The following is a 27,536-nucleotide window of genomic DNA, read 5'->3' on the forward strand; positions in this document are numbered from 1 at the left end:
AATAATAGAACAGGCACACAAGTGTTCCAGGAAATGGCATGCAGATGACAACCAAGGGAAAAATCACTACAAAGAAAATGTCTTACCCAAATTGGGATCATATTCACTTATAAACCTCTTGGTTAGAAACTTCACAGTCAGTGCTGTAAAAGGTGAAACAAGGTTTGTTTAGTCTCAGTTTTGTTCGTGTCTGTGCAACTCAGCTTCACACCAGTAGCAAGTAGCTCTTGCCTCCACGTGGAAAGGGAAATGGAGAAACTCTCCCTTGAGAAATGGTTCATGGGCCCGTTTAGTTCTGCTCATGAAATCAAAACATCCCTACACATATTCTTTCCCTCAGGGTTAGTCCCAGAGTTCCCATCTGTGCAGTGATACAAACTATTACCCAGTATATTTATACACACTCATTTCACTTTTGCTGAGCTGCAGCACACTTTCAAAGGATCACCGATTCGATTTCACTAACACAGTTCCCCTAGGAGTTTCTCAGAGATGGGATCTGAGCCCAGGACTGGGACCAACAACTTCTACATTCTAATCCCACCGCTGACACTGACGACTGAGCTTGATGGAGACTGGCATAAGTCTACAAGTCAATGGCACTGTAGCAATAACTACCAGCTGAGGATCCGGCTCCAGGATTCCTTTCCTCCAGCGACCCCACCCACAGAAAGATTTAGCCCAAAGTTTCTCTTATCACCAGGTGTCAAAACCAAACCAGTTCTAACTTCTTACACCTTGCAACTGACCACAGCCCAAATAATGGCACTGGGCCCTCCTAGCCCCAGCCAGCTTGAACCAAACTGAGTTTAAAATGCACAGTAGGTACTGCCGGGAAAAACACAGCATCATTTGGCATTTCTGAGTTGGACGTTTGTTGTCCGAGGACATAGCCACAGGCCCTCCATATAATCTGAGTGCAAAGCTATAGGGAGGCTTGGGGCAGAATAAAGTCATTTGCATTAACTAGAAATTATGGGACGGCTTTTCTCATGTTTATTTACTTTATGCAACATTGTACAGACAGAAACATATGGAAGATGAGTGGCCGTGCTTTCCATGTGATAACTGTGGTCATCATATACTTCTGACTGCACCCCTGAACCCTGCCTACCAATCTAGCTCCACCAGGCCTTATGTTACCCTTCCAAACCCTCCATGAGGCACCAGCTGTTTATTTTTTAAAATCAACCTACCCCTTCTTCCTTCAAATGTGGAATTTCCTCCCCTGCCACCCTCCAATTACTCTGCTCATTTGCCACTGGAGTCTGCAGATACTGACCCCTGCCATGTAACAGGAGCACGCAAATAAAGGCTGTGATTAGGCAATGCACTTAAACACCTGTTTTGCCTTCAATCCCATCCCTGTTCGGCAAAGCTCTTGAGGCCTGACCCTGCAATGCTGACGGGAACAGGAGCCAGAACATTGACTTCAAAGAGCACAGGCTCAAGCCCTTAAGCAGGTGCGGAAAGTTAAACATGTGCTTAAGTGCTCTGCTGAATGGGGCTAGGGTGACCAGATGTCCCGATTTTATAGGAACAGTCCTGATATTTGGGGCCTTTTTTTTTTAATATGGGCTCCTATTACTTCCCACTCCCTGTCCCGATGTTTCACACTTGCTATCTGGTCACCCTAAATGGGGCTGAACGGCAGCCTTTCTGCAGCACTTCTGTGCTGCTCACAACTTTCTCGCCATGTGCGGTGCAGGCTGGGCAGTTCTCAGTCTGCACTCTTAAGAAGTCGAGGGGCTGACATCTTGTGGCTGGAAATGGGACCTTTCCACCCCCTTTCCAAGCCTGGAGCTCAAAAAAACTCTCCTGGGGCATTTTCAGATGTGTTAGCTACATTCTTCTCCTCCCTCTCCATGGCCTGCATGGTCAGACCTGCTGTACGAAGGCCTCTGGCTTTATGGAGGTGGAGTTACACAAAACACACCCCCAATCAAATTGTTGATAACTCTCTCAACTAGCTTTCCTGCTCGGTAGCCTACGTATTACCTGTGGGGTGGGTACTACAAAGGGTTTACTGGCATTCCTTTGAGATGCCCTTCATAACTCTCTCATGGCTCAGCCACTCATATGTAACACAGCTACCCACAACCTACCGCTCATCGTTTTATACCATGCTGCCAGCCATTATGGCAGAGAGTGTGACCAAGTGCACAGGACACTGGCTAGCGCTCCGGAGACCTCAGATCTAGTCCCAGCTTGGACTGTGCTCTGCTGCATGGCCTTAGACATGTAATTTCCCCTTTCTGTGCATTAATTTCCCCATCTGTAGAGCTGGGAGAATGATGCTTCTCTCCTTTATAGAGCACTTTGCAATCTGTGGATGCAGAGCACCATAAAAAGGGAGGCAGATAACAGGGTTAGTATCATATAGTCTGTATAATATACGAAAGGAGAAAGCTCTATTATATATCAGGCACTTGGGACTGATCCTGCAGTCACTACTCTCATAGTTAAAAATGATTTTTAGATTGTAAGCTGTTTGGGACCGGTATCGTCACTTAGCATGTGATTGCACCATGCCTTGCACCACAGTGCTACAAATGATAATCAAAATCCAAGGGTGTTTTGTCTGGGTAAGGAGAGCAAGATCCAGCCTGATATTGAGTAGATTCATTCTGCTGCTTGTTATGGGTTGAATTTCATACCAGGCTAGTCTGTTAAGAGCAGCCACTTCTATACCCACTTTTCTCAAAGAATGCAAGAGACATTTCAGCCAGAAAGTAACAGCTAGTTGAGTGTCAAAATTCACACCGGGAACATTGTGTTGATGCAGAAATTAGGTCACTTGAATCAGTTCACTCAAAGAACAAAAGGAATGAATGAAAGTCTAAGGTCTTTGCAGTTCTTTGGGGTTGGGTGGACGGCAGAGAGGATCAGAGTTAATCACAATTAGAACAGAGCAAAACATTTTCAGTGAATAGCAAAATAGAGAAAAAAATCCATTGTTCAGAATAATTTTTCTGAAATTATTTCCATATTCAGGTCAAATTTGAATAATAGTTTTGACTGAAAAAAGAAAATGTAAAAGAAAATCTGGAAAAGTTGAAGCGTTTTTTTTTCTCCTGACCATTTTGAAACATTTCATTTCGACTTTTCGATTCAAAATGGCATTTTGTTTAGAAATGTGGGTCATTTAAAAAAAAAGGGGGGAGGGGAACCACCCAAAACAAAGCACCAAAGTGGATTATTTTCAGGGGAAAACCTCCCTGAAAATATTAATTTCAGTTCAAATTGGACCAAAATTTATTATTCACTCAGTTCTCATCAGAATTGCTTAAATGCCAACACAAAGAAAATGCCATTCCAGAGAGCAGGAATTTCCCACTACAGATTCACCCAACTTTCCCCAGGAGTTCTAGGAAACCTCTTCAGGAACCGTATCCTTCTTGCCTTGCGCATGTGTGTTGACTTCAGTGAGAATAACTGTAGGATGGTGGAACAGGCTTTGCTGGAAAATTGGCTACATACTACATAGTCTACCAGTAGCCAACAGGAAAACCCGATTACGTTTATGCATTAGCAGGCAGTGTAAATGCAGTCATCATGGTTACAGTAAACAGAATCTAAAGGTTTTGAGCTGTAGGTCCAACCCAGCAAGGCACTTCAGCACGTCGTAACTTTAAGTGCAGGAGCAGTGCCGTTGGTTTCAATAGGGCGATTCACGTGCTTAAAGCTAAGCATGCACGTAAGCACTTTGTTGGATCAGGGCCTTAGTTCTGATCATCACAATTTCTTCTGTGTGGGGTTTCACCCATCTGGAGAAGGACAAAGGGAATGAGGAAAGTTCTGTTTGCCAAAGGCAGCTCTCCTCACCTGGAAGATTCCTGGGCCACATTTCAAACTGTATGGGCCACGTGGGTGTCTGGTATGACTGCTGTGAAACCAGCGAGATACGTTTGGCCCTGTGATGAATGCTCAAATGCAATGGAGTCCTACAGAACTACATTTGATTTCACCCAGACAGCTCCCTTGGACACCTTAGCACAACTGATGTTATTCCAATAGAAGCTGTGAGGATCTGCCACTTTCATAACATTCAGGTGAACTAATGCCATGTTAGCAGCACTTTGCTATGCTTACCTCCAGTACCAGTAGGCGCTGGCTTTTGGTTCCCTGGGCATGATCATGTGAGGCCTGGGAACCACAGGGCGAGCCCAGGACCAAGGCAAGGCTGAATCTCTATGGTAAATTCCCATTTATTACCAGGTGGAGCAGCGGGGCAAAGTGTTAAAGCACTTGCTTGTTTTACACCCATAGCTTCAAGGAAATAATAACAAGGCCTAGAACTTATATAGCACGTTTCCTTTTTAGCAGTGTTTTACAAACCGTGGATCACGCCCCAATCCCCTGCCCCAGCCCTGAGCCCCCCCAAACCTGGAACCCCTTCCTGCACCCCTCCCACTCCCTCATCCTTGGCCCCCTCCCACACCCTGAACCCCTCATTCCTGGCCCCACCCTACAGCCCTCGCCTCTGCACTCCAACTCTCTGCCCCAGCCCTGAGCCCCTCCCACATTCTAAACCCCTCACCCCCAGCTCCGTTGGGTCGCAGGCATCAACAACTTTCTTCAACTGGGTCCCCAGAAAAAAAAGTTTGAAAACAACTGCTCTGTAGATCTCACAGTGCTTCATAAAGGATCAAAATCCCCATTTTACAGATGGGAAAACCGAGGCACAAAGAAGGGAAGTGACTTGCCCAAGATCACCCAGCAGCTCCATAGCAGAGTCAGGAATAGAACCCAGCGTCCCTTGAGTCCCAGTCTGATGCCCAACCCACTAGGCCACACTGCCTAAAATGAACATGAGCTGAACATGTTTTACCCCAAGACCTCTCAGCCCAGCCCTGGGGCTCTCTCTTTCCAGCTGCATCTTTCTCTCTCTCTCGGTGACTCTTTCCTTCTCACCTGATTTGCCAGATCCTCTGCATCCTAAGATCGCCACGTTGCACTCTGGCAGCAGGCTGGGGAGGTGACGGTCAGTGGTGCTGGGGGTGGCCCGTGGCTTGCCAAACATCGAGGACATTCTCTTGCCTTTCAAAGAGAGCAAGGAGAAAGCATGGGAGCATCACAAGGAGACCGACCACCCTATGGGGAGGAGCTCAGGTTACAGAGCTATACAAGTGCTGAGGTTATCCTCTCCACCAGCTCCATCACCCCCAACAGATCATAGACTCCAAGAATATTATGGTTGGAAGGGACCTCAGGAGGTCATCTAGTGCAACCCCTTCCTCAAAGCAGGACCAATCCCCAGACAGATTTTTACCCCAGTTCCCTACATGGCCCCCTCAAAGATTGAGCTCACAACCCTGGCTTTAGCAAGCCAATGCTCAAACCACTGAGCTATCCCTCCCCTAGGCCCACCTCTGCCTCAACGGGACTGAAGAGCATGGGGGGATGTACATTATTGGGGAGACAGGCACCCCTTCCTCCTCTTTCTCACTCCTTCCCAGTTCTCTGCAGCAAACTCATCTTCAGCACCACCTGTCATTTCCAACCTCCCTCGTGGGGCACCACTAACTTCTTCCCAGCCTGAAAAAGTTAGCAATAGGGCTTGGGAAATCAGGGCTGTGAAGTGTCGTGGGAAAGGAGCACGAAAAAAATTCCTCATTCTCGTGAGTGCAATTTCTTTTGCATCCTTTAAATAAGCAGCAGCCCTGCAATGCGCAGTCTCCCCGCAACACGTGCCTCCTTGCAGGAAAGAATTCATGTTAAGTTTTTTGCTGTGTATTTTGTGCAATTCCCCCCACCCACCCCATCTCAACTGAACCCACCATGAACACACGGAAAAGGATGCTTGCTTTACAAAGACAAGGCTGCAACTGACCTCTACCCCTGTGCCCTCCCCTCCCGCTATCAGAAACAGAAGATAAATTAGTCCTCTAACCTTGAAATCAGAGCTGGATTTTCATGAGGGACACAGAGAGGATGAGTTTGCTGGACAGGCTTTGCTGTTTATATCCACAGATCCATAGTTTGCCCCCTACACACACGCTCACACGCATGCATGCACACGCCTCCTCAAGGCAAGGCCAGAGCTGCACCCACACACCGAATCCAGAGGAACGAGCCAGCCACCAGGCACCGATAAGCCAAGTGAATCATTGGGAACTCAGCGTCTGCGCCGTCCCCACAGCTGCTGGCTCCAGACCTCAGCCCTGCGTGTGAATGAATGAGGCAGGGAAGAAAAGAGCTCAGGCTCCCTGCAACTTTCGCCAGCTGAGTCCCAGCCAAACTCCTTGTAAGGAAAGCTGCTGCCTCTCTCAGGCTGCACTGGATACAATTTCCCATCAGCACAGGGGACTCTCCTCACAGCAAACAAATAAACCTGCTGAAAAGGCCTCCAAGGCTCCCGGTGAAAGGGGATAGAAACTCACCAGCTTGTGGTTCCCCTGGGGGATTCTGTGTGCTACAGTCCTGCTCCCACCCCACCCACCCGACACTACAGCATCACCCTGCGCTGCACAGCGTCCCTGCAGCACACTCGATACTAATACTTCCGTTATTAATAAAGGGCGGCTGCAAGAAGCCGTTAAAAGGAGGAGAAAAACACCTCTCTAGGAACCCACCCTCTCCTCTTTCCAAGCCCTCCTCAAATCACACGGCTCCCCACGAGCCTATCAACTATTTCAGCTGCCACCCAAGGAAGTGCAGTTGCTCGGTAATGAATACATATGTATATGTGATCATGCCATCTCCTCTGCACACTGCGCCGTCTGGGTCCATACTACACGATCATCTCTCGTACAGAGAGACCCCAGGCAAGATCAGGGTGTCCAGGGTCACACAGGAAGTCTGTGGCTGCGTTAGGGAGAGACCCCAAGTGTCCAGAGCTGTAGCCCAGTGTGCTATCCGCCAGGCTGCCCTTCCGACCCTTAAATCCCTTCTGCAATTTAGCAGCCAGGGAGGTTTTGCTTTGGTCCTCAGGTAATGACTTGGGTAATTATGGGGGTGCTTGTCTAAATAAACTCAGAGCATCCGAAGAAAATAAGCAATAGCATGGGACTTGGTTTACCTGGACTGGAAGTGTTGGGGCGGGGTGGACCAGGACCAGGTTTTTGTTATTCATGTTATATCCGGTGTCTAGCACAAAGGGGTCCTGATCTCTGAGTGGCGCCTCTAGGGGCTACCATAACACAAAGAATACGTGAGCAGCAGTATTGTCTCAGCTATCTCAGAGGCTTTGGGAAGGGAATCCATCCGGCCCAGTTTAAAAGCTCAGCTGGTGTTTATATCTTTTTTCATGTGACAGCTAGTTGAAGGTTAGAGGCCAACTTTTTCCAGAAAGTGACCAAACACAGCAGATCTGAGTCAGCTCCCCGTTAGGGCAGTGAAAATCCAGAGCAACTTCCCTGAACTCTATGGAGTTCCCCTCGACTCCCAGCAGAGTCAGGAATAGAACCCAGGCATCCTGGCCCCCTGTCCTAACCACTAGGTCTCACTGCTTCCATACATTCATTTGCTGTAAGAGATCTGTAGAATGCCTGTTGCTGTAGCAACTGGCTGTTGCTGTCAGCTCCAAAGCTCCCTGCTCCAGCAGGCTTTAGAGGAGCTAATGAGTCTGCCAACCAAAGGGCCAGCGCGGGGACAACACAATAAGCAAAACAAAGCAACCCCTCCACTCCCCAAAAATCCCCTAATAATAAACTCAAGCCATTAACCAAAAGCTAAACAAACTCAGCTGGTGTAAATCAGAGTAGGTGATGTAAACTGAAGTCGCTGTTGCTATGGTGATTTATACCAGATTAGGATCTGGCCCTGTCTAGTTGGATCACACAGACGCATGTGATTGCTTGGCTAGCTGTCATTCAGTTCTTAGACGTGGTCTACGCCTAAAATTCAGGTCGCCTTAGTGACAACACTCAGGGGTATGACCAATCCACGCTCCTGAGCATGGCAGCTATGCCGACCTTGCCATGGTGTGGATGTGGCTAGGGGGATGGAAGAATGCTTCCAGAGAGCTAGCTACTCTCGCGTGAGGAGGTGGATTACCTATCGTGAGGGAAAAAATCCCTTGCATTGCTGTAGGCTGCGTCTACACTCCGGGGTTATGCCAGCCTCACTATGGCACCAGAGCTACCCCACTATAGCTCCCGTAATGTGGATAGGGTGGCCAGGTGACTCGAGTGTGGGGGTGGAGGGGAAAAGCATTGAGCAATGAGGGGGAAGGGGAAGAGGAGTGGACAGGGGCAGGGCCTCATGGAAGAGGCGGGACAGGGGAGGTTCCAGCACCCCAATTGGAGTGTCCAGTTTTTAAACATTACCAAGTTGGGCACCCTGAATGTAGACATGGCCTTGCTCACACAGGGCTCTGAGGGATTTTATTGGGAGAGAATGCAGACCTGGGCTCCTGCTTTGCAAATTGCTGTGGGCTCCCTTTGGACGAACAGCTCTCTTTTAATATCCATCGTTACAGCGTTACTATTCTGATTGTCATCCATGAAAACAAGGGAGTTATTTTTAAACCTGCCAGAAATAGTCTCTGATCGTAACAGTCCTGCCTGTGCCTTGGAGACAGGCTCTGGTTATACTATCAGCTAGATGCATCAGTTAGCTCCTTGTCCGTACTGGGAATCCAGAGGTCATGCTGGGACTGCCATAGAAGCAGTCATTTTTCCACACTGACTTCTATTTCAATAAATATGGTAACTGGTCATTACTGCAGCTCCCATGCAAAAATGGCTCATTTTTCTAGCAGCTCACATAAACCAGTCTTATCAAAACACCCGCCCGTTAACTACAACCCATTACTGGCACTGACTGTAATTTATGGTGCAGTTAGCAAGGCCCTTACATAAACAGGCAAAGCACTGGAAAAGTCAGGTCACCAGGCGTAATTAATGCAGGGTCTAATCCTGCAGTCTTTAGACAAACAGCCCTGGTCGCACACTTACTCAAATCAGGAGTAGCTCCAAAGGGAGCTCCAAATCTGGCCCAGTGAGACTGCTCCTATGAGTAAGGGCTGCAAATCCAGACCCTTGAAACTCACACTATGCAGGGCCGTCGGGGGAGGGGGGGGAAGTGGGGCAATTTGCCCCAGGCCCCAAGCCCTGCAGGGGCCCCCACGAGAGTTTTTCAGGGCCCCTGGAGCAGGGTCCTTCACTCGCTGCCGGGGCCCCGGAAAGCTCTAATGGGGCCCTGGCCCCTGGAGCTTCTTCCACTCCGGATCTTTGGCGGCAATTCTCAGGCCCCCTGAATCCTCTGGGCGGCCGTGACACTATGTCTTAATGAACACAACACAGGCCAAAACACTTTCCTGGCAGCACACTCGATTCTGTCCATTTTCACAGCCTTGCCCTCAGCTGGTGTGAATCGGCTTCACTCTGTCCCATTCAGAGCAGCAACCTGATTTGCAGCCTTCTGAAAAGTGCCAGGCCCAGCAGGAGGTCAAAGGAGCCGATTCTGATCTCCCTCTACCTTTACATCACAGCTAGTCCATTGGCGTCAGTGAAATTAACACAAGCCCCCAAATGCCTCCGCTTCAATCACCCCCAAAACATGGTATGGACTACCCCCCTGCTGCCTGAAGCAGCAGCAGCAGACTCTGCAGTTGCTTGGTGACTTCACCTCAGGATCTCAAAGCCATTTATGAATTCAGCCTCACAGCACCTCTGAGGATAGTAGTGCGCACACACCCCAGAGAGGGATACACTGAGGCTCAGAGAGGGCAAGTGACTGTTAGGCCATGCCACCTCCCTTGTGTGATATTGCTTCTGTGCAATGGTTTTTGCCAAACGTTTGTAACAACTGACTCATGCTGAGAGTCCCAAGCCCTGTGACCATGCCAGTAGCCAGTAAAGCCAAAACCTACAGCCATTCATCAGGGGGACCTCCTGTCTGAGAGCTCTGTTCACCTTGTGGTGGAGGGCCTGGGTTTCTACACCAGCTCTGAGAGACAGGGCCAATGACCCAGATGCTTTGCTGTGTCCAATTCGTGGTAGGTGCAGCTGAAGGGGTCACAGTTATTGTTTGCAGCTCCTTGATCCTAGGCCCACTCCCTAGTGTAGTTTAGAGCAGCCTCAGTGCTGTTCTAAACCACTCCAGCTGGCTAGTATGCAAACCGGAGATTACCAGAGTATAGCAGTGCTCTGGCCATGCCATCTTCCTCCCAGCCTTGTGAGCAACACAGTCCTTACACCAGAGGATGGGGGTATAAGTGTTATGTATTCCCACTCTAAGATGATCTAGGGATGCCCTCGCCCTAGGGGAATGCCCAGCCAGCTGGCTCCACTGGTTTACAGCTGCTTTTCACTAGCCCAGTGCAAAGGGATTCAATCTAGACCAGGATCTCTGACAGCACAGTAGGAAAGTGCAAATAACACCTATAAGAAGGTGTAGGGTGCCCATCAACCCATCCCTATGGTGCTGATAGTGATTCTATCAGAGCTAGAGTCCTTGCATGCTTGAAGACCACAGACCAAGGCTGCATTTGGTCCTTGCACAGCTCACAGGGTAAAGGACACAGCTCCTAGCTTCCTTAGCCCACCCAGACCTCCTGCCCCCACTCATAGCTAGCCACAGTCTATTCCCTGCCACCACTTTGCTACAGGTGGACCAAGGGGATGACATTAGCAGCCCTTCCCTTTCGGGAAACACAGGCTGCGTGCGTTTAAAATTAATCACAGTTCAGAGCTAAGTGTTTTTTCAAACCCAAGCCCTTGCCAGATATTTGGAGAGATAAATCAGGGCAACAAAAGCAAAGACGACATGTCAGAGATGCTGCTGCATGAGAGAGCTGCGCTAATCGTTCCTGAGGCCGAGGGGGAAAACAACCTCATGGGGCAGCGCAGTGTAAATATTTATGATTCAAAAAGGTCTTGCAAAGATCATCATAAAATTCCCCTGTTATTAAGGTTTAGGTCTAGGGTGGAATTTGTTTAGCTTACATCCCAAAACTGTGATTCTTTTAGACACTAATAGCCTGATGTTTTCCTTTGCCCCATGTGTGCCTGCAAACATGAGCTAGACTCCACTGTGCTGATATCAGATCTGGCAACCCAGGTTTGCAAAAATAGCACTTTATGGTACATGTCTTTATATAGCTATTTTACCAGAATAGCAGATATTGCAAAATCGCCTGAGTAATCTTACAAACAAAATCCCAAGGATTCCCAGGGAGAGTGAAAGATTCACTCTTTAGATCAGTCTTTCAATTAAGTCACAATGAAGTGACCCACTAGAGGATGCTTCCAATCAAACAACTTTCTTCCTAATGCACACTGGAGGCAGCCCAGGCTGGAAGAATGAAGGAGCATGTGGCAGAAGATACCAAATTCCCATCTGCTGCAGGGTGCTCTCAGGCGAGCCACTTTAAATGTTGACTAACCGTATGTATTGCAGCAGCACCTAGTGACCCCCCATTGTGCTTGGGGCTGCCCCTGCCCCAAAGAGTTTGCAGTCTAAATAGACAAGGCACACACAGGGGTACAGTGATTTGTCCAAGGTCACACAGCAGCTCAATGGTAGAGTCAGGGATAGAGCCCAGGTCTCCTGATTCCTAGTCCAGTGCTCTATCCATTAGCCCAAGCTGCTTCCCCCTCACTGCCTCTGTTTCTTTCTCCATTCATCGGGGATAAAATGTATTCGCCTCCTTCACATGGAATGATTGTGAAGCACTTTGAACATGAGCAGGCTTTATAAATGTTAAATATTATTATTAGGAATGTTTAGTAAGTGTGTAGGTAATGGCCTTTGACATCAGGTAATGTGACATTGACATTAACGCCAAAACTCCCATGGATTTCAGTGAAAGCAGGACTGGGCTCAGTGTTTACAAGAGGGCTTTACGCTCCACTGATATACTAGTAGCGCTGTTATTCTGATTGCTTTCCTATCACAACACAGATCGTATCTCTGGGTCCCAGCTGTTCTGGTATTTGGGGTAATAATACAAAGAAAAAATTGCAAGTGACTTTAAAAATAACGTCCAGCAGTGAGATCACTTGGGTGAAATTACACAGTAAATACAGACCTCGACCGCAAGCGATTATTTAAAGGACTCAGAGGGTCTTAATTCACTGAAAGCCAGCTCCCGGGCCAGATCTCAGCTGATGTAAATCAGCAGAGCTGCACTGAAACCAGTGGAGGACTCTGCCCCATGTGAAGCAGTGCAGTTCTTTATGGAATGGGCACACATGAGCAACGCACAGGAAAGACCATACATATTTCTTCTGACTCACAAAATAGGATCGGTGCACAAGATGCCAAACCACAGCAAGGGAGCCAGTTAAAATACCCAATGTCTATTCTGGTAAAGAGCATGCAGTATGTGGGGAGGGACCATCCCAGCTTTAACTGTGATCGGAAGAACTACCTGGGTGGAATATAATTCATTGCTCTTCCCATGATCTTTCCATAGTATTTGATTTGCTGTGGAGCCCTATCTTCCCCTCTGCTGTCAGCACAGCAGCAAGAGCTGTGGTCCTCAGCACCTCTCGGGATCAGGCCCCAACACGGCATCTGCCATCTCATGCCCCTCCAGAAACAAAATTAACCTGGCCACGTGGAATCACTGCACTGCATTCTGCTGTCCATGGCAGGAGTGCGGGTGCCCATGAAGGTAAAACAGCAGCTTCTCTGTCCTCCGTGTCTGATGCCACAATGTAAATGTGCTCCAAGGGGAGTCACAGGGCAAGTTGGTGCATGATCAGAAGCTGGAACCTGATGCCACAGCACAAAGAGGTGCCCGGCTGATGGCAAATTGAAAAACACACCCAAACTCACTCCTAAAATCAGAGGGCCTTGATTCTCGGCTCCATCCAAGCTAAAGGCAGTCAGAGCTGTTGAGAAAGCAGAGGGCATTTTTACAGTGTTGCTGTTCTGACCCTCACTTCACTTTGTGCTTTGACTCTACTGATTTGGGGCATCCTTGGCTTTTATCTGAGTTCTCCTCATATTCTTTCAACAGCACTTGGTTCTCCTTAGTACACAGGCTTCTCCCTCATTAGGTGGACCTTTACCACCAGGGCTAGTGTAATACACACACCTCCTGGGTGTGGTGTTCTGTCCCATCTAATGGCACCGAGACCAGTTAGAGAGGATGAGTCTACTCTACAGCCTTAGCTAAGAGCCAGCTGGCTTTTAGCTCATGCAATAAACTCCCGAGGTCCCACGTTCAATTCTCCCCACCGACAACCGGGGTCTGTTGGTTTTACACTAACGTGACCTGGAGTTATGACTGATGTAACCAACTCTTTCATCTTCTTTGGGTTGAAATTGACCAGGACTAGAACCAAGCCGGTGGCAAGTAATAAGATTGTTACAATCTCTGCATAGCAGGATCCCCAACCAGAAATAACCCAATGTTTTTCTAAAAGATCAGCTCTAGTTCAAACAGGAATTATTTCAGGGAAGTTCTAGGGCCTGTGTTATGCAGGTGGTCAAAGTAGATGATCACAATGATTTCTTCTGGCCTTAGAATTTATGACCCTATGAAAATCTGCCTTATGGTTTTTGTAATCAAACCAGGTATTTGTTTCAAATTCTGAATCATTGAACAACATGCTACAAATCAGCAGATGGGGGTCATACAAGACAGCTGTTCTCCTAATAGATTAACAGGCCCCACCATCATCCAACTTTAATCTGCTGCTCTCACTGCAGACAGACCTTCTGAACGGCGACATAATGCTGCTCAAGGAAAGAAGAAAGATTTTGACAAGCTGGAGAGCGTAAATTATGATATATTAGAATAACGTAACAAAGCCATGGAATCTGGCTGTCAATACGTTGAGCGTGTTCATTCATGACACAACTATTTTGTAGAGTATCAGAGAGACAAGATGGGCGATGTAACAGTTTTTATTGGGCCAACTCCTGTGGATGGAGGTACAAGTTTCGAGCTACAAGACTGGAGAAGGAAACCGGAGCATCTGTCATACAAAACTATCTCCCCAAGATTGCTTTACAGAGTTAAATACTGGTAGTAATGGGAGAGAGAAGTTAAGAAATGAGGGCTGGGGTGGGGAAGATCTGTCATTCATCTATGATCTGAAATGACGTGGAGAGTTGATGATGTAAAGAGATACAGGAAGTCTCCGTTAAATGGCTATAGAGGAGACTAATGTAGCAGTGCTGGGGTTTGGATTCAACTGTGCTGTAATTTTGTAAGCTGTTCTGGCAAGATTGTGTCTCGTGTAGTTTTGGCTGCATGCAAGTCTGAACCAAGAACCAAATTCCTTTTGGATCTGACAGGGACGTAAGATCCCCTAGGATTCAGGGATTCAGATCAGAACCCTCCAAAATGGGGAGGGTCCTGGACTGGTGATGCACATCCAGCTATTGCAATTCCGGTGTCAAAAGCTTTATACGTATAAAACCAGGCATGAATCCACTCTTGTGTCACCTCCAAATAACACATTTCCCCATGTAAAATGGTGTGCATCCCATTCTGCACATGCTGTAACAGCTGCAGTGCAAAACTGGGCAGGATAGTGCACAAGATGAGGCTGGAAATGTGAATCACTGTGGCTATTGGTCAGTTGAAGTGTCATTTTTTTAACCAGATACAAATGCTATGACATGGACCACCAGGTTCTGCTACAGCAGAGAACTTTGAGGAACGTTGAAGGTGGCTTTGTGGTTAGCATTTTGTTCCCCACTCCCTCTGAAGACAATAGAGAAGAGACTGCTGAATGCCCTCTCTGGACAAGAGAGGCCTGTGGTGGGTCAGAGATTGGCAGCTAATCCCACATTTAAGAAACAGCAGGATCATGTGAACAATTTCTGCATTTCTTCTCCAGAGAGAGGAAGATCTTTGATAGAGGCTACTGCCACCTCCAGAGATAGTAGAATCCTTCCATTTGTCAGACCTCTAGTTCCTCCTGCTTAGCCTCACTTTTCTGATGTTGGAAATAAGAGGCATGTTTTAAAAAGTGAGAATAATTAGCCATTGGAACAGATCCACCAGGAATGTGGGAAATTCTCCATCATTTGGGGTCTTAACCCAAGACCTCTTCCTCAAAGACATGTTCTTGTTCAGCCACAAGTTTGTTGAGTTTGACACAGGAATTTCTCAGTGAAATTCTCTGGCCTCTGCTATGCAAGAAGTCAGGCTAGATTATCAGAATGGTTCCCTTTCTGGCCTTAAATCTATTAATAAGATCGACCTTGCTCCATCATAAGCCTCCTAGGTGAACGGAAGTCAACTCAGAACACTGCTTTTTGCTGCTAAGAAGCAAACATTTGCTCTGCTGCCTATGTGGATGTTCCAAGCTGGAGTGATATGAGAAAGTCCTGCTGTTCCTTAGATTTGACTTCTTTTTTGGAGGGAGGGATTTTTTTCTTTTTCTTTGAAGGGAAGGTTGAAGGACAGCAGCCCAGGAAGGCATCTTCAGATGAGTCCCTTTGTTCTCTTCCCAGCAGTTCTACTTAGATAAAGAAAGCATTGTGCTGTTGTGCAGCAGAGCCAATAAGCCCGGATGCCCCATAAGTCATTGATTTAACCACCGTAAACCTTTAACAGATTAAAGCATGCAAGCCAGCCAGCCCAGTCTGTAACGTCCAGCCACCTCCACGTAGACATTACCTTGGGGTCTCATCAGCGTGATTGAAACTGACACCCCCTGCTCCTTCCATCTTTTCTTATTCCTGACCTGCTGCCATGGAATGTTCAGTCCAGCTGCTCGGCTCCCCTGGTTATTGCTTCTGGCCAGGCACCAGTTTGTCTTTTTAAAGGAATGTTCCAAATAATCTTGGCCACAGAAAAGCACTTTCCTTGCTCTCCCGTGTAATATATCTATGTAAATAATCACTGCTCCACCTGGCTGGAGCTCAGTATCCGTCTAGCTGCAGGAACAGGTGCACACAATCAGCAGCATCTTATTCAGACCATGGGCCCGAAAGGCAACGAACCATATACAGCAAAACAAAAACCACCTCTCCCCCACCTGTAGTAAGCACACCTGAGACTCCCAAACCAGCTGATAAATATGATTTAACTCCCACAACTACCCACTGTGGTCGGTAAGTCATTCTAGCTAGCTGCTTTGAAGACAAGGAAACAGTTTTACATCTGCTTACACCAGGTCTGAATTAGACCTGGGAGACCAGATTCTGAACTGCACCTTTCAGCCCATAATAGGGGGTAAAGGTAGCTCCAAACCACCTTTACACTCCATCCCATCCCCAGATTCTGGGCATAGCTGGGAGCCTGCCTGGACTCCAGGGTAAGTTAGAGCAACCCTGGCATCTGCTTTAACTCATCACAGCTTCCTATAGCTCAGCATAGCTGGAATGCAGAGCATGACAGATACACCCCCGGCCATCTCTGACACATACCTGCACCCATCCCAGCATGCCTGTGTGAGGGAGGCTGTGCAGGGAGTGGCAGAGAATCCTCATGTTAGCTTTGCACCAGCTGGGGAAGGTCTCTGCTCTGGGGTTATTACCTGGGGGCCGTCTCTGCCACTTGTCTTTTATGCAAATTAAGGAGACTCGGGAGTTTAAGCGGCTCACCCAAGGTGACAGTGGCAGAACTGGGGTTAGAACCCAGGAGTCCTAACTTCCCATTCTGTCCCTCTCTCATCAGATCAGACAGCTCCCCAGTGTGGCTCAAGTATTTATTCACGTGGCAGCATTATATTCCAGAGTAAAACGCTATAGACCATTGGAAGTGTTCACCCTGAAGCCTCTTCCCTGTTTTGTACACTGCTCCGGTGGGTGGGGGGGACACACAACCTTTCTTCTGGTCTGTTTCAGTTTGAGACTTTTTTATAGCCATGATTTTAGCAGTGTAACAGGAAGCTTTTGGCAGCTGCCCCTTTTCCAGCTGTTAGCCAGTCTGATGGATCCCTGTTATGCCTTTGTCCATGGCAACCTGAACAAGACATAGAAGCTGTTTGAGGAGAAAAGAAAACAGCTGTTATTTTTAATGCACCAGCTCTCTTCTGGCAAGGACCCAGTGGGTTCTGAGCATAAGAAACTAATACCATGTTACTCAGAGGCACCCAACTGTAAATGCAGGGCTCTGCAGAGCCTCCAGGAATGGCCAGATCCCATGCGCTGAGTGGGGCAGAGTTGGCTTTTCTACCCACTCCTCTGCCCCATGTTTCGGGGACCAGATAATAGAACATCTGGATTTTACATCTTTACAGATGCCACTAATCCCCCAGGGGTCTGGGGCTGCATCTGCAGCAAGCTGTCTCATGGTAGGAGATTAACCGCTGGCTTCCATCCAGGAGTTTGACAATCATGTTCTCCAGGCCCCTTTCCCACCTGAGGGAGGGGCTATCTCTTCGAGGGTGCATTGGGAGAGGGTGCAGGGGAATGGGGCTACTCATCCCTCTTTATGCCATTAGAGGGAATTTTTCAGTGCTTGTTAAAGGTACTGGCTTAGGTCATGACTGTGATTGGTACGCAGACGCTCCTGCCATGCAGCAATTCAGGCCCATCCCCTCAGGTGGCCTATAGACACAACCATTGCAGACTGCTCACTCACTGAGAGCCTCTTGGATACAGATATTTTCTCATGCGGTGGGGCAGTCTACCTGTGCTAACCATGAAGCATGGTTTTCAAATGGACTCCGTTTAACAGCACACTAGATGTACCAGGGTGTTGTATGGTCATGACAATGGTAAGGAATGAGCCATCTGATCAACAGTGACCTGAGTGTTCTCACTTTGAACAGAGTGGTCAGTATCCGATCTTGGAGACCAAGAGACACAGAGAAAGGAAGGCACTGGACAGCAACGATATAAAGCTTTGCCAACAAACCAATAACTCACAATAAGTTGCACCTGCCCAGCAACTTTCAAGCCAGGGGATCTCAAAGCATTTTACTATTAACTATTGCCATCTGCATTTCACCAATGGGGAAACTGAGGCACAGAGCAATGAGGTGAGCGATTTGCTCAAATTCACATGGTGAAACAGAGGTGGAGCCCGGAACCAAATGTGAGTCCCTGTCCCCTGCTCTAACAACTGACTTTTCACTCTGGCATCTTGCATATAAGCTGCTTCCTTAGCCCCAGCAGATTTGAGGTGCAAGCAGCAGCTACAAAGCTACCAAGCATGACACCCACACATCTGGCGCCCCTGACATACATTCTCACCTCACAGCTGGCTCCTGATGTACCCTGCAGGAATGGGGTCAGGTTGCGTTTGCTCCTCCCAGCTATCAGAGGTCCAGCGGCACATGTTGCAAGGCAGCCTTTCTACCTCTCCTCTCCTAGGCAGGCAGTAGTAGCAGCAAAAGCAGGAGGTGCAGGCAAAGGTGACAGGTACATCTGGTCAGAGTAACTTAGATGGAGCCACATTCCAGTGCCACTGAAATCCAAACGCTTTGTGAAGCCAGGTCGATTTTGCTGGAATTTCACTTTGGAAGAAAAAACACAGGAAAAAAAGTTCCGTCAGTGTCAAAATGTTTCCAAATGACTTTTTCACTTCAAATATTTCTGCTTTGCATTCTGCATAAGGACCTAAGAACTGCCCTGCTGAGACAAACCAACAATCCATCTAGTCCAGTGTCACCTCTGTGACAGCAGCCAACACCAGAGCTTCAGGGGCGCGTGTGGAACGGGGCAATCTAGGGGAGATCCATCCCGTCTTCCCATCCCGGCTTCTGGCAGCCTATTGTAAATGACAATACAAAACAGAAGACAAGCGAAATGAAACGTTTCGTGCCATCAGAACACAAGTTTGGGGGAATTTTGCTTCACAGAAAATTTAGCAGGGTTCCGTTTTTGTTTTGCTTCAGAACAAATGCCCTGTCTCAAAATCCTTCGCGAAACGGAGCGTCTGTTCTCTGCACAGCGGTAACGAGGGGCTCAACACATCCCAGCCCCACAAGGACACTCCAGTGACCAGCCCCCTAGTGACCAGCCCCCCAGCTAGCACCAGACACACCCTTCCCCCATCTACCCTAGCAGCCATTCCACTCCAGCAGCTTCACTATTTTTCAGACACCCCGGACACACTCCAGCACCCAGGTGACCCCCTTACATGCACTACCACCACCACTCCTTGAGGCAGAGTATGTTGACCATAAACAGAAACATACGGCTCCATGCAAATTCTTTGCACATAGGCAAATTATTCCATTAAATAACCTGCATAAAATGCCACACGTGGAGCTGCACAGAACTTGCAGCTTTGCAGCCAAAGACGACTCAGAACTGGTTTGAACTCAGGTGAACCGGGGGACTGCAAATAAACCATCTTCCTTTCTGGAGGCTGTGATGAAGTGGAATTGTTCTTAATGTTTCCTCTGAATACTGTGTGGGTGCCTCAGTTTCCCCTATGCATTTCTTAAGTTTCCAGTGTGCATAAATGGCCGACACTCTGTCTCCTGGCAACAAATGGCCGGGGCCCTTCCCCACTGCAAGGGGATGGCTAAAGGTGAACAAAGAGATCAGGTGACCTCCTAGCCCGGGAAAGAGACAAAGGCCAGAAAGGAGGGGCTGGAGGGGGTTGTCAGTTTGGAGCTGGTTGGGGACGGGAAGCGAGGGCAGACAGGGTTGTCTGGCTCGCTGGGCCCCAGAATGGACCCATCTGAGGGGTCCCATTCTCCGTCCCTACAAGCAGGGCCGGCTCTACAGTTTTCGCCGCCCCAAGCAGCACACCAAATTGCCGCCATGGTCGGCGGGGGCAGTCCATGTGCCTTTAGGGCGGCAGGCACGTTTCCGTGGCTGCTGCAATTCGGTGGCAGCTTCTATGTTTCACTGAAGCCGCCGCCGACAGCTAAACATAGAACCTGCTGCCGAATTGCTGCACCGCGGAAAGGCATGTGCCACCCTAAGGGCACACAGACTGTCCCCACCGCCTGCGGCAGCAATTTCACACACTGCTTGGGGGCAAAACAACAGGGACTGCTGCCCCTTGCAGATTGCTGTCCCAAGCACCAGCTTGGAATGCTGGTGCCTGGAGCCGGCCCTGCCTACAAGCTCTGTTATAGACCGTGTCCTGTCATCTAATAAACCTCTGTTTTACTGGCTGGTTAAGAGTCACGTCTGACTGCAAAGTGGGGATGCAGGACCCTCTGGCTTCCCCAGGACCCCTGCCTGGGCGGACTCGCTGTGGGAAGTGCACAGAGGGGCAGAGGATGCTGAATGCTCCAAAGGTCAGACCCAGAAAGGTGGAAGCCATGTGAGCTTCTTGCCCTGCAGACAGTCTGCTCCAAGGGAGAGGAGGCTCCCCAAAGTCCTGCCTGGCTTTGTGGGGAGCAGTTCCTAAGCATGGCCTGGGTACTCCGTGACAGAGGCAGACGCCTAAGTGTACCTGACTGAGCAAGGCCCGGTGCTGACAACAAGGGGATGCTGTTCAGGAGAAAGGCTGAAGAACAAAACTGAAGGGAAAAGCTGAGTGAGTGTTTGGGGGTGAGGAGATTAGTAAAACGATACGGCAGCCTTAGAAAAGTACAACCAATCCAGCGGGTTGGGGTCAGGAACAGCTCCGAAGGGCTCAGCAGAGCAATGATCCCATGGGCTCTGCCTGCATGTGGTGATTTTCCTTGTCTCTCTCCACCATTTGACCCTCACAACGTTGTTCTTTTCCCAAGTCCTATTTTTGTCTCTCTCCCACGCATGCAGCACAAGGCCGTTTCAAGCTTACGTGCTTGACCTCTGGCTATCCCCCAGAATCTGCATCCCTCTGGCCCCACTGCAGGCAGACACTCACCAAGAGAGGGAGGTGGGAAAACTAAAGGCCATGAAAGCAGCAGGCAACCTCCACCCTCTGCCAGGAAGGTGCACTAGCTGCTCTGCTAAAGCCGGAACAGCTCAGCTAGTGCTGTTCCTTACTGGCCTGTTGCGGGAGCTGTAGAGCAGTGCTTCCCAATGCATCCCAGTACCTCTGAATGGGAGATTAATACACTGGGCTCCCGCTTCCTTCCTTAGTCTGTGCTAGCTTGAGAAGGCACTTGGACACATGCTGTCCAACCGCAGAGTTTGTGTGCTGCTCCAAATCCCCGCTCCCGAATTATGAGCCTGGATAGACCCAGTTCCGTATAGGCTGGCACTGAATGGAAGGCAGCAGAGCCCAGGAGGTTGAGTGGCGACAGAGGAGCTGGAGGAGTTACCCTGGCAGACTGGAAAGCAGTGTTGCAGCTGTGTTAGGAGCACCCAGTCCCCATCAGTACCAGAGCAAAGCAGGGATTCAAACCTCTACCTTCTTCTTAGCTCTTCCACTCACTGAGCTGGCAAACTGGGGTTTGTTTTAGCTTCTGCTTTGTTATACTGCAATCAGCATAGATGTGGATAAAACCACTAATAAGTGGGGCAGTCATTTAAGGTTAACCTCCACTGATTTCAGAGCTCCCACTCCAAAATGTAAATCACCTGAATTAGGGACAAATTCGACTGCTAATTCCACCTCCTTGATACTCCTGGGAGACAAAAATAGAAACGGCCCCAAGGAGCTTTGTAGTGATCCCTGCAACCATGGCCAGGCACACAGATGTGAAATCCTCGCCCTATATCTGTCCAAGCCCCTGAATGAAGCAGCTAGCTGGACTATTCCTTGAAGGAGGCACTGAGGTTGTCCAGTGGATGCAGTCCAGCTGTCAATCCAAGAGCTACTGTAATAGCAAAAATGAATGCTGTGTTTTTTCACCAATGGAGCCCACCTCTGTGGAACTTTCAAACCCCAAGGCCGACCGTTCACCTCACAGACCTCACACATTGATTTTGCATCATCTCTCCCAATGTGCAAAAGTAAAATTAAAAACCTGTAATAAACCGTCCCTACTGCTTGTCAAATGCCCTTGGTATGTGTGGCCTGTGGTGCTGGCAGACGCACAGTCCCACAATTCGGGCTTAAAGACTCAAAGATTTACGGAAGTAGTTATCTCACTGGAGCCATAAAACTTACTTTTATGAGGGGGGGGTGGAAAGCATGCTCTTTCAAGCAATACAAAAAGCCACAGCTGTGGGATGAAAGGCAATGAATGAATGTCAGGATTATAATATCTTTGTCCATTTCTGCACTGGAGTCCGGCTCTCCCCCCATGGAGATCACGTCAGAGTCTGTATGCACCCAGTAGAGAAGCCGCCTTTGGAATTCCCAGAACTGGGCTTCTCAGACACTGTCCTTCTGTGGACCACATCTTAATAGAGATTTTCTCAGGGGCACCTCCTCATCCATTCACAATTGTGTGGATCATCTCCCTGCCAATCTGCAGTCACATAAAATGCTTGTGGCAACTGCAGCAATCGCTGACCTGAAAAAGGTCACATTAAGGAATTATTGAATGTATTTTTAGCTTCTTTTAAGGCATTTTAACATCTAGAATTTAGGAGGAGGAGCCGGTACCATGTGACTAGCCAGCTCTCCAAGGATCACCAGCAGTTGCTCTTTGAACCAAAGTTTAGGAGCCTCTCCTAAGAGTGTGGGTCAAACACTTAATACCTGTGTGCCTCAGTTTAGCTGGTAGAGCACCTTGCTCCCCCCAAAGAGGAATGTTCAATGTGTGAACCCCAATTCTGCTACCTGATACACTGGTTTAATTCTGGAGTAAAAATGCTGAGCAATTGCACTCTCAAGAGCAGAATCTGGTCTTTTGTAAAGCACTTCGAGATCCTCACAGCAAAGTCCAAAGTATGAGTATTACAAGTATTTTGTTATATAAGTATTCTAGTTCCATAGCATCTATGGGCCTTTAGGGAAACCCAGTAAAGACCCCAGGCAAGATTTTCAGAAGTGAGTTGTGATTCTGGGATCCTTAAAGGGGCCTACTGTTTAGAAAGCACTATGCAGCCAGCCTCCTAAAACCAGGGCTCTTTGTGGCCTCAGATGGGACACACAAAAATTGAGACACCAAAAAATCACTAGTCACTTTTGGAAACCTTCACCACCATCTTCCCTACGTAACCTTCTACCTTGGAAGACCACCTCACGTCATCCCCTAAGGGGATTTCACAGGTTACATCTGGGATGAATCAGACCCATCCAGTACGGTTAAGTTCCACTTTTATCTGATGACCTCCCTTCCCCACACTGATAGGCAGCTAAGTGCTGCCGGTCCCTGGACTGGCTTCTCTGTGTTTCATTCAAAGCAAGACTTCTGGTATCAGCTGGTAAGAGAACTCCATGGATGCCAACGACAGGCTCTGCTTATGGCTTTCGTTGCTGGCAGCTCCAATCACATGGGCCACAGCTATCTTTAGCTGGAGGTATTTATATTACAAGTTAGCAGCGTCTTAGCTGCTGGGGAGGCTCAGAAAGCTAGCAAACAACAACAGAAGAGATAGGAACAGGGCTCTGCTTGGGAAGCGGCCGACATACTAAGAAAGGCTTTGGGTTCCATTGTGTCCTTGCGTTGAGACACCACCACCGCCTGCTTCCCTTGTTCAGCTCCCTGGCATCAGAAGGCTGACTCAGGATCAGACCATGCAGGCATTACTGAGGGGAAGAGTGCGTATCAAAGTGGAGGAGGAATTTTTCATCACGGACAAGGCTCTGCTGGTGGAACACAGCGAGTACTTCCGCGCGCTCTTCCAGTCTGGCATGAAGGAGAGCATGCAAGATGAAATCCAGATCCGAGACTTGAGTGCCATGGGATTTCTCCTCATGCTCCGGGTCCTGGCAGGGGAGAGACCCGTGCTGACCTGCGAGGAGAATCTCAAGGCGGTCGAATGTGCAGCTTTTCTTCAGGTGAAGACGATGACCAAGTATCTGATTAATTCCATCAATTCCGATAACTGCATTGTCCTTTATCAAGCTGCTGCCATGTTTGGCCTACAGGACCTTTTCCACAGTGCTGCCCTGTACATTAGAGATGGCTATTCTGATTTAGAGGAGTACTTAGACTGCCTTTCTGCTGACCTACTGGATTACGTGGACTCCCTTCTGCCCAGCACATTTGTTGCAGTGGGAGCCCATACACCAACCTTTGAGTTTCTACAGGACCTTTCGAGAACCATCTGCTACCTGGATGAGGATGACAACACATGGAAGACGCTCTCCTGCTTGCCACTGACAGCCAGCACATTCCTAGCTGGCATGGCAACGCTGGATAATAAAATCTACATAGTGGGTGGAGTCCGTGGAGCAAGCAAACAAATTGTGGACATCAGTTTTTGCTATGATGTAGATGCTAACAGCTGGAGAGAGTTTCCCAGCCCTCAGCAGCTCCGGTATGACCTCACACTGACAGGTCATGAAGGTTATCTTTATGCCATAGGAGGAGAATTTGAGAAGACCTTGCTAAAGTCCGTGGAGAAATACAACGTGTCCTCCAACACCTGGACTTTTGTCGCCGATCTGCCCCAGCCAACGGCAGGTGCGCCCTGCGCCCAGACCATGGGACGGATATTTGTCTGCTTGTGGAAGCCACTAGACACCACTATCATTTATGAGTATGAGATCCAGAAAGATGAATGGCTTCCCGTCTCAGCCTTAAAGAGGCCTCAGAGCTACGGACATTGCATGGTGGCCCACAGAGATAATCTCTATATCATACGGAATGGGCCCTCAGACGACTTTCTGCGGTGTGCGATAGATTGCTTCAATCTCACCAGCGGGCAGTGGACAGCTTTACCGGGGCAATACGTGAACAGCAAAGGAGCTCTCTTCACTGCCGTGATCAGGGGGGATACAGTTTATACAGTCAACAGGATGCTGACCCTCCTCTACTCCATAGAAGAGACTACATGGAGGTTCAAAAAGGAGAAGGCTGGATTCCCAAGGAGCGGGTCCCTACAGACCTTCCTTCTCAGGTTCCCAAAGAGAGACCACAGCATTGCCACTTAGTCAGTCCCTGCCACAAGGGGGCACTCAAGGATACAAGAGCCACTGAAAGCTAAAAATAGATCCTCAGCTTTCTCCTTTTGGTTCCAAGCCTCCAGCTGCCCAGGAGAATTCCCTGTATAACACGGGGTTGCAGTATCACTCAGGTCCCGACCTACCAAGCGCTGCTAGCTCCTCCTAGATTTGCCCTTCCAAGGAGCAGGAGCCGATGTGAGCAGCCGCAGGTCTGCTGATTGCCCTCTGCTCGTGGTTACAAAGGAATGAGCACTCTGTAATGCTCACTCTATATTTAACCCGAGGTTGTCCTAAGAGTTTGTAGAGTCCTTTGAGAGCTCCAGATGAAAGACATTTCAGAAATGCAAAATAGACAGTGTGGCCTAAGGGATAGAACACCAGGCTGGAACTCGGATGACCTGGGTTGGTTCACAGCTTCTGGGTAACCTTGGACAAGTCACTTCCCCTCTGTGTGCCTCAGTCTCACCATCTTTAAATGGGAATAATGATATTGCCCTCCTCTGTAAAGCACATTGAGAAACATGGAGCAAGGTATAGTTCATATGGACCGAATTCGTCAAATGTTTATAAAATCATTTATTCTATGCACTGATGGGAAAAGATCAATTATTTTGTAAAATTAAAGGGAAGTTTGGTTTTTTTTAAATGTAGGCACGTGTTGAAAAGGGATTGTTGTTTCATGGAAATTAAATGAAATAACATGTAATGCTGTATATAAGTCAGGGTTTTATACTGCCTGGGAAGTGCTTTTCCAGCTGCCAAACGTGTACTTAGGAGCGTATTCCCTGCATTGCTCTTGAGATATCTAGGGAATATATCCATTGACTTGTTTCCAATTTGAAGTGATAGCATAGACTGAAATCATAGATTCTTAGGGTTGGAAGGGACCTCAGGAGGTCATCTCGTCCAATCCCCTGCTCAAAGCAGGACCAATCCCCAAATGGCCCCCTCAAGGATTGAATTCATAACCCTGAGTTTAGCAGGTCAACGCTCAAATCACTAAGCTGAGCTATCCCTCCCACCAGAAAGTCCATCACATCTCTATGAAGGACAGTGTATGTAGAGGGGGTGGGGATATTATACCAGGGGATGAAGGAAAGAAACTTTATGCTGTTCTGAACTGATTTCAATAGGATTCCAAGTGAGACAATCCAGTAACTCTTAGAAGTGGGCTGACAGCAGGTGGTTTCTGCCACATTTAGGTTGAGAGTTGGCTGGGCGGAGTCTGAGAGCTAAAGCTTGGCTTTCAGTCTGACATCCCTAAATCTTATGAGCCATTACTGTAGGACCATGGCTCAAAGTGGTAGAAATCTCACAAAACCAGCTGATCTCGTAGCATTTTGGGCTGCTTCCAGCTTGGATTCTGAATCAGAACATGGGGGTCGGGGATTGGGTCTGGAGGATTCCGATTCTGCAGCTTGCAAAGGGAGTCGTGTTCAGGCTTCTGTTTTGGTGCATCTCTGGTAAGAAAATTTGTAGAGTGAGTCTTGCACTGGAATCATCGAGATCCAAACCTCACCCTCATGATTTTCATACCAGATGTGGAGCTGGAACTGTTCTATAGCATTTCTCTTTACCACTTAGGGCCTTCCTCACTCATATTAGCCTGTCCTTCATATGCTTAACAGCATCGTTCCCAGAAAGAGCCCTCAGGAAAGGTTTACCTCTGGGAATGACAAAGCAGCATCCGTCAATGCTGACTGGCTGATCACGTGACACCTCTCAGAATGGTGTTGTTGGGAGAGAGATTAAAATCATGGCTCAAATATCTCCCTGGTGTAACACATTGACTTAGTATCAGAGGGGTAGCTGTGTTAGTCTGTGTCCACAAAAACAACAAGGAATCCGATGGCACCTTAAAGACTAACAGATTTATTTGGGCGTAAGTTTTCCTGGGTAAACCCCCCCACTTCTTCAGATGCATGGAGCGACTTAGGTGAGTTACAGTAAGGATGAATCTGGCCCAGTCTGCAGCCCTGGGAATGTGGGATACATGGAACATATTTGTGGGTGTTGGGTTAAATATTTCCTTCTCATCCCACAGTACTTTACATCCTGCTCGTTAACGCTCCCTGCTCTTGTTCACAAGATTGCTAGCGACACAGGGCAGATTCCTAAGCCAGCCTGTCATCCCCTGGAACAGCAGAGGAGACTGGAAGTGCCACGGTGACCCCTCCAGCCACTTTGGGAGCAGGGTTTATCAGCTCTTGAGAAGCCACATCCAGCCTCTCCTTGTCAGGGAGACTGGTCACTAAGGTACCTGTCCCTATGGGCAGATAGAGAATATTGCTCTTACAACCGAGGAGCCTGAACCAAATCTCTCAAAACAGAGTATCCCCGGACTTGGGAGTGCTCAGAATCTGAACCCAGGTCCCAGTCCACACTTTGCAAGTGGCCTCCTCTTTATAATGGGGTAAACCAGAATGCCAGATCCAAACACGCATGAGCTGTGGGGTATTCGAGTTGTCAGTTCTGAGGTGGACGCCTCGCTAGGGATTAATCATCAACCCTCTTTCTGTCTGGTGCATTTAGCAGCTGGACTCTTTCATTGGCTATAAACAAGGCGGACTATGAAAGGCTAATTGGAACCGTGAAAAACCTTTGTCCCAGCTGGAATGAGAACATATGGCCACTCTCGTTTGTGACTTACGCTAGGTTTTCAAACCAGATCTCTGGCCCAAAGGACTAACCCCCGGCACACCCTTGTATGACAGTCGTCTCTTCCAGGCGGGCAGGATCTCATTTCCAGTTCTCCTCCTCCTCCTCCGTTTCCAGTAAGTGAGCATTACAAGAGCTGCCTGCTCTCAGCCCAGTCCTCCAGCATGACCACAAG

At 48.4% G+C, this 27,536-nt stretch overlaps 2 protein-coding genes across 5 annotated transcripts in view; one reads left to right on the forward strand and one right to left on the reverse strand.

The window, feature by feature from the left end:
- LOC115659044 (ras-like protein family member 12) overlaps positions 1-27,536 on the reverse strand; it is a 61,917-nt gene that overhangs the window by 20,834 nt on the left and 13,547 nt on the right. The window contains exons 2-4 of one of the 4 annotated variants that reach the window (XM_030578759.1): positions 18,058-18,320; positions 4,915-5,040; positions 87-143 (exon numbers count right to left, since the gene is read on the reverse strand). In XM_030578759.1, the coding sequence (XP_030434619.1) occupies positions 87-143; positions 4,915-5,032 (175 nt within the window). In that variant the 5' untranslated portion in view covers positions 5,033-5,040; positions 18,058-18,320. Of the gene's footprint in view, positions 1-86; positions 144-4,914; positions 5,041-5,409; positions 5,597-5,893; positions 6,393-18,057; positions 18,321-27,536 lie in introns of those variants that run through there. The other 3 variants (XM_030578758.1, XM_030578760.1, XM_030578761.1) reach the window with 3 other exon arrangements.
- On the forward strand, positions 23,164-25,608 carry KBTBD13 (kelch repeat and BTB domain containing 13). The gene has a single exon (XM_030578757.1). The coding sequence runs from the start codon at positions 23,330-23,332 to the stop codon at positions 24,689-24,691; it is 1,362 nt and encodes a 453-aa protein (XP_030434617.1). The 5' UTR covers positions 23,164-23,329; the 3' UTR covers positions 24,692-25,608.

This window comes from Gopherus evgoodei, chromosome 10 (genome assembly GCF_007399415.2).
Source record: "Gopherus evgoodei ecotype Sinaloan lineage chromosome 10, rGopEvg1_v1.p, whole genome shotgun sequence".
In the NCBI taxonomy this organism is placed as follows: Eukaryota; Metazoa; Chordata; order Testudines; family Testudinidae; genus Gopherus; species Gopherus evgoodei.

What these genes read in the sequence shown, in the direction of transcription:
- KBTBD13 (XM_030578757.1), top strand. Translation starts at nt 23,330, where the DNA reads ATGCAGGCATTACTGAGGGGAAGAGTGCGTATCAAAGTGGAGGAGGAA.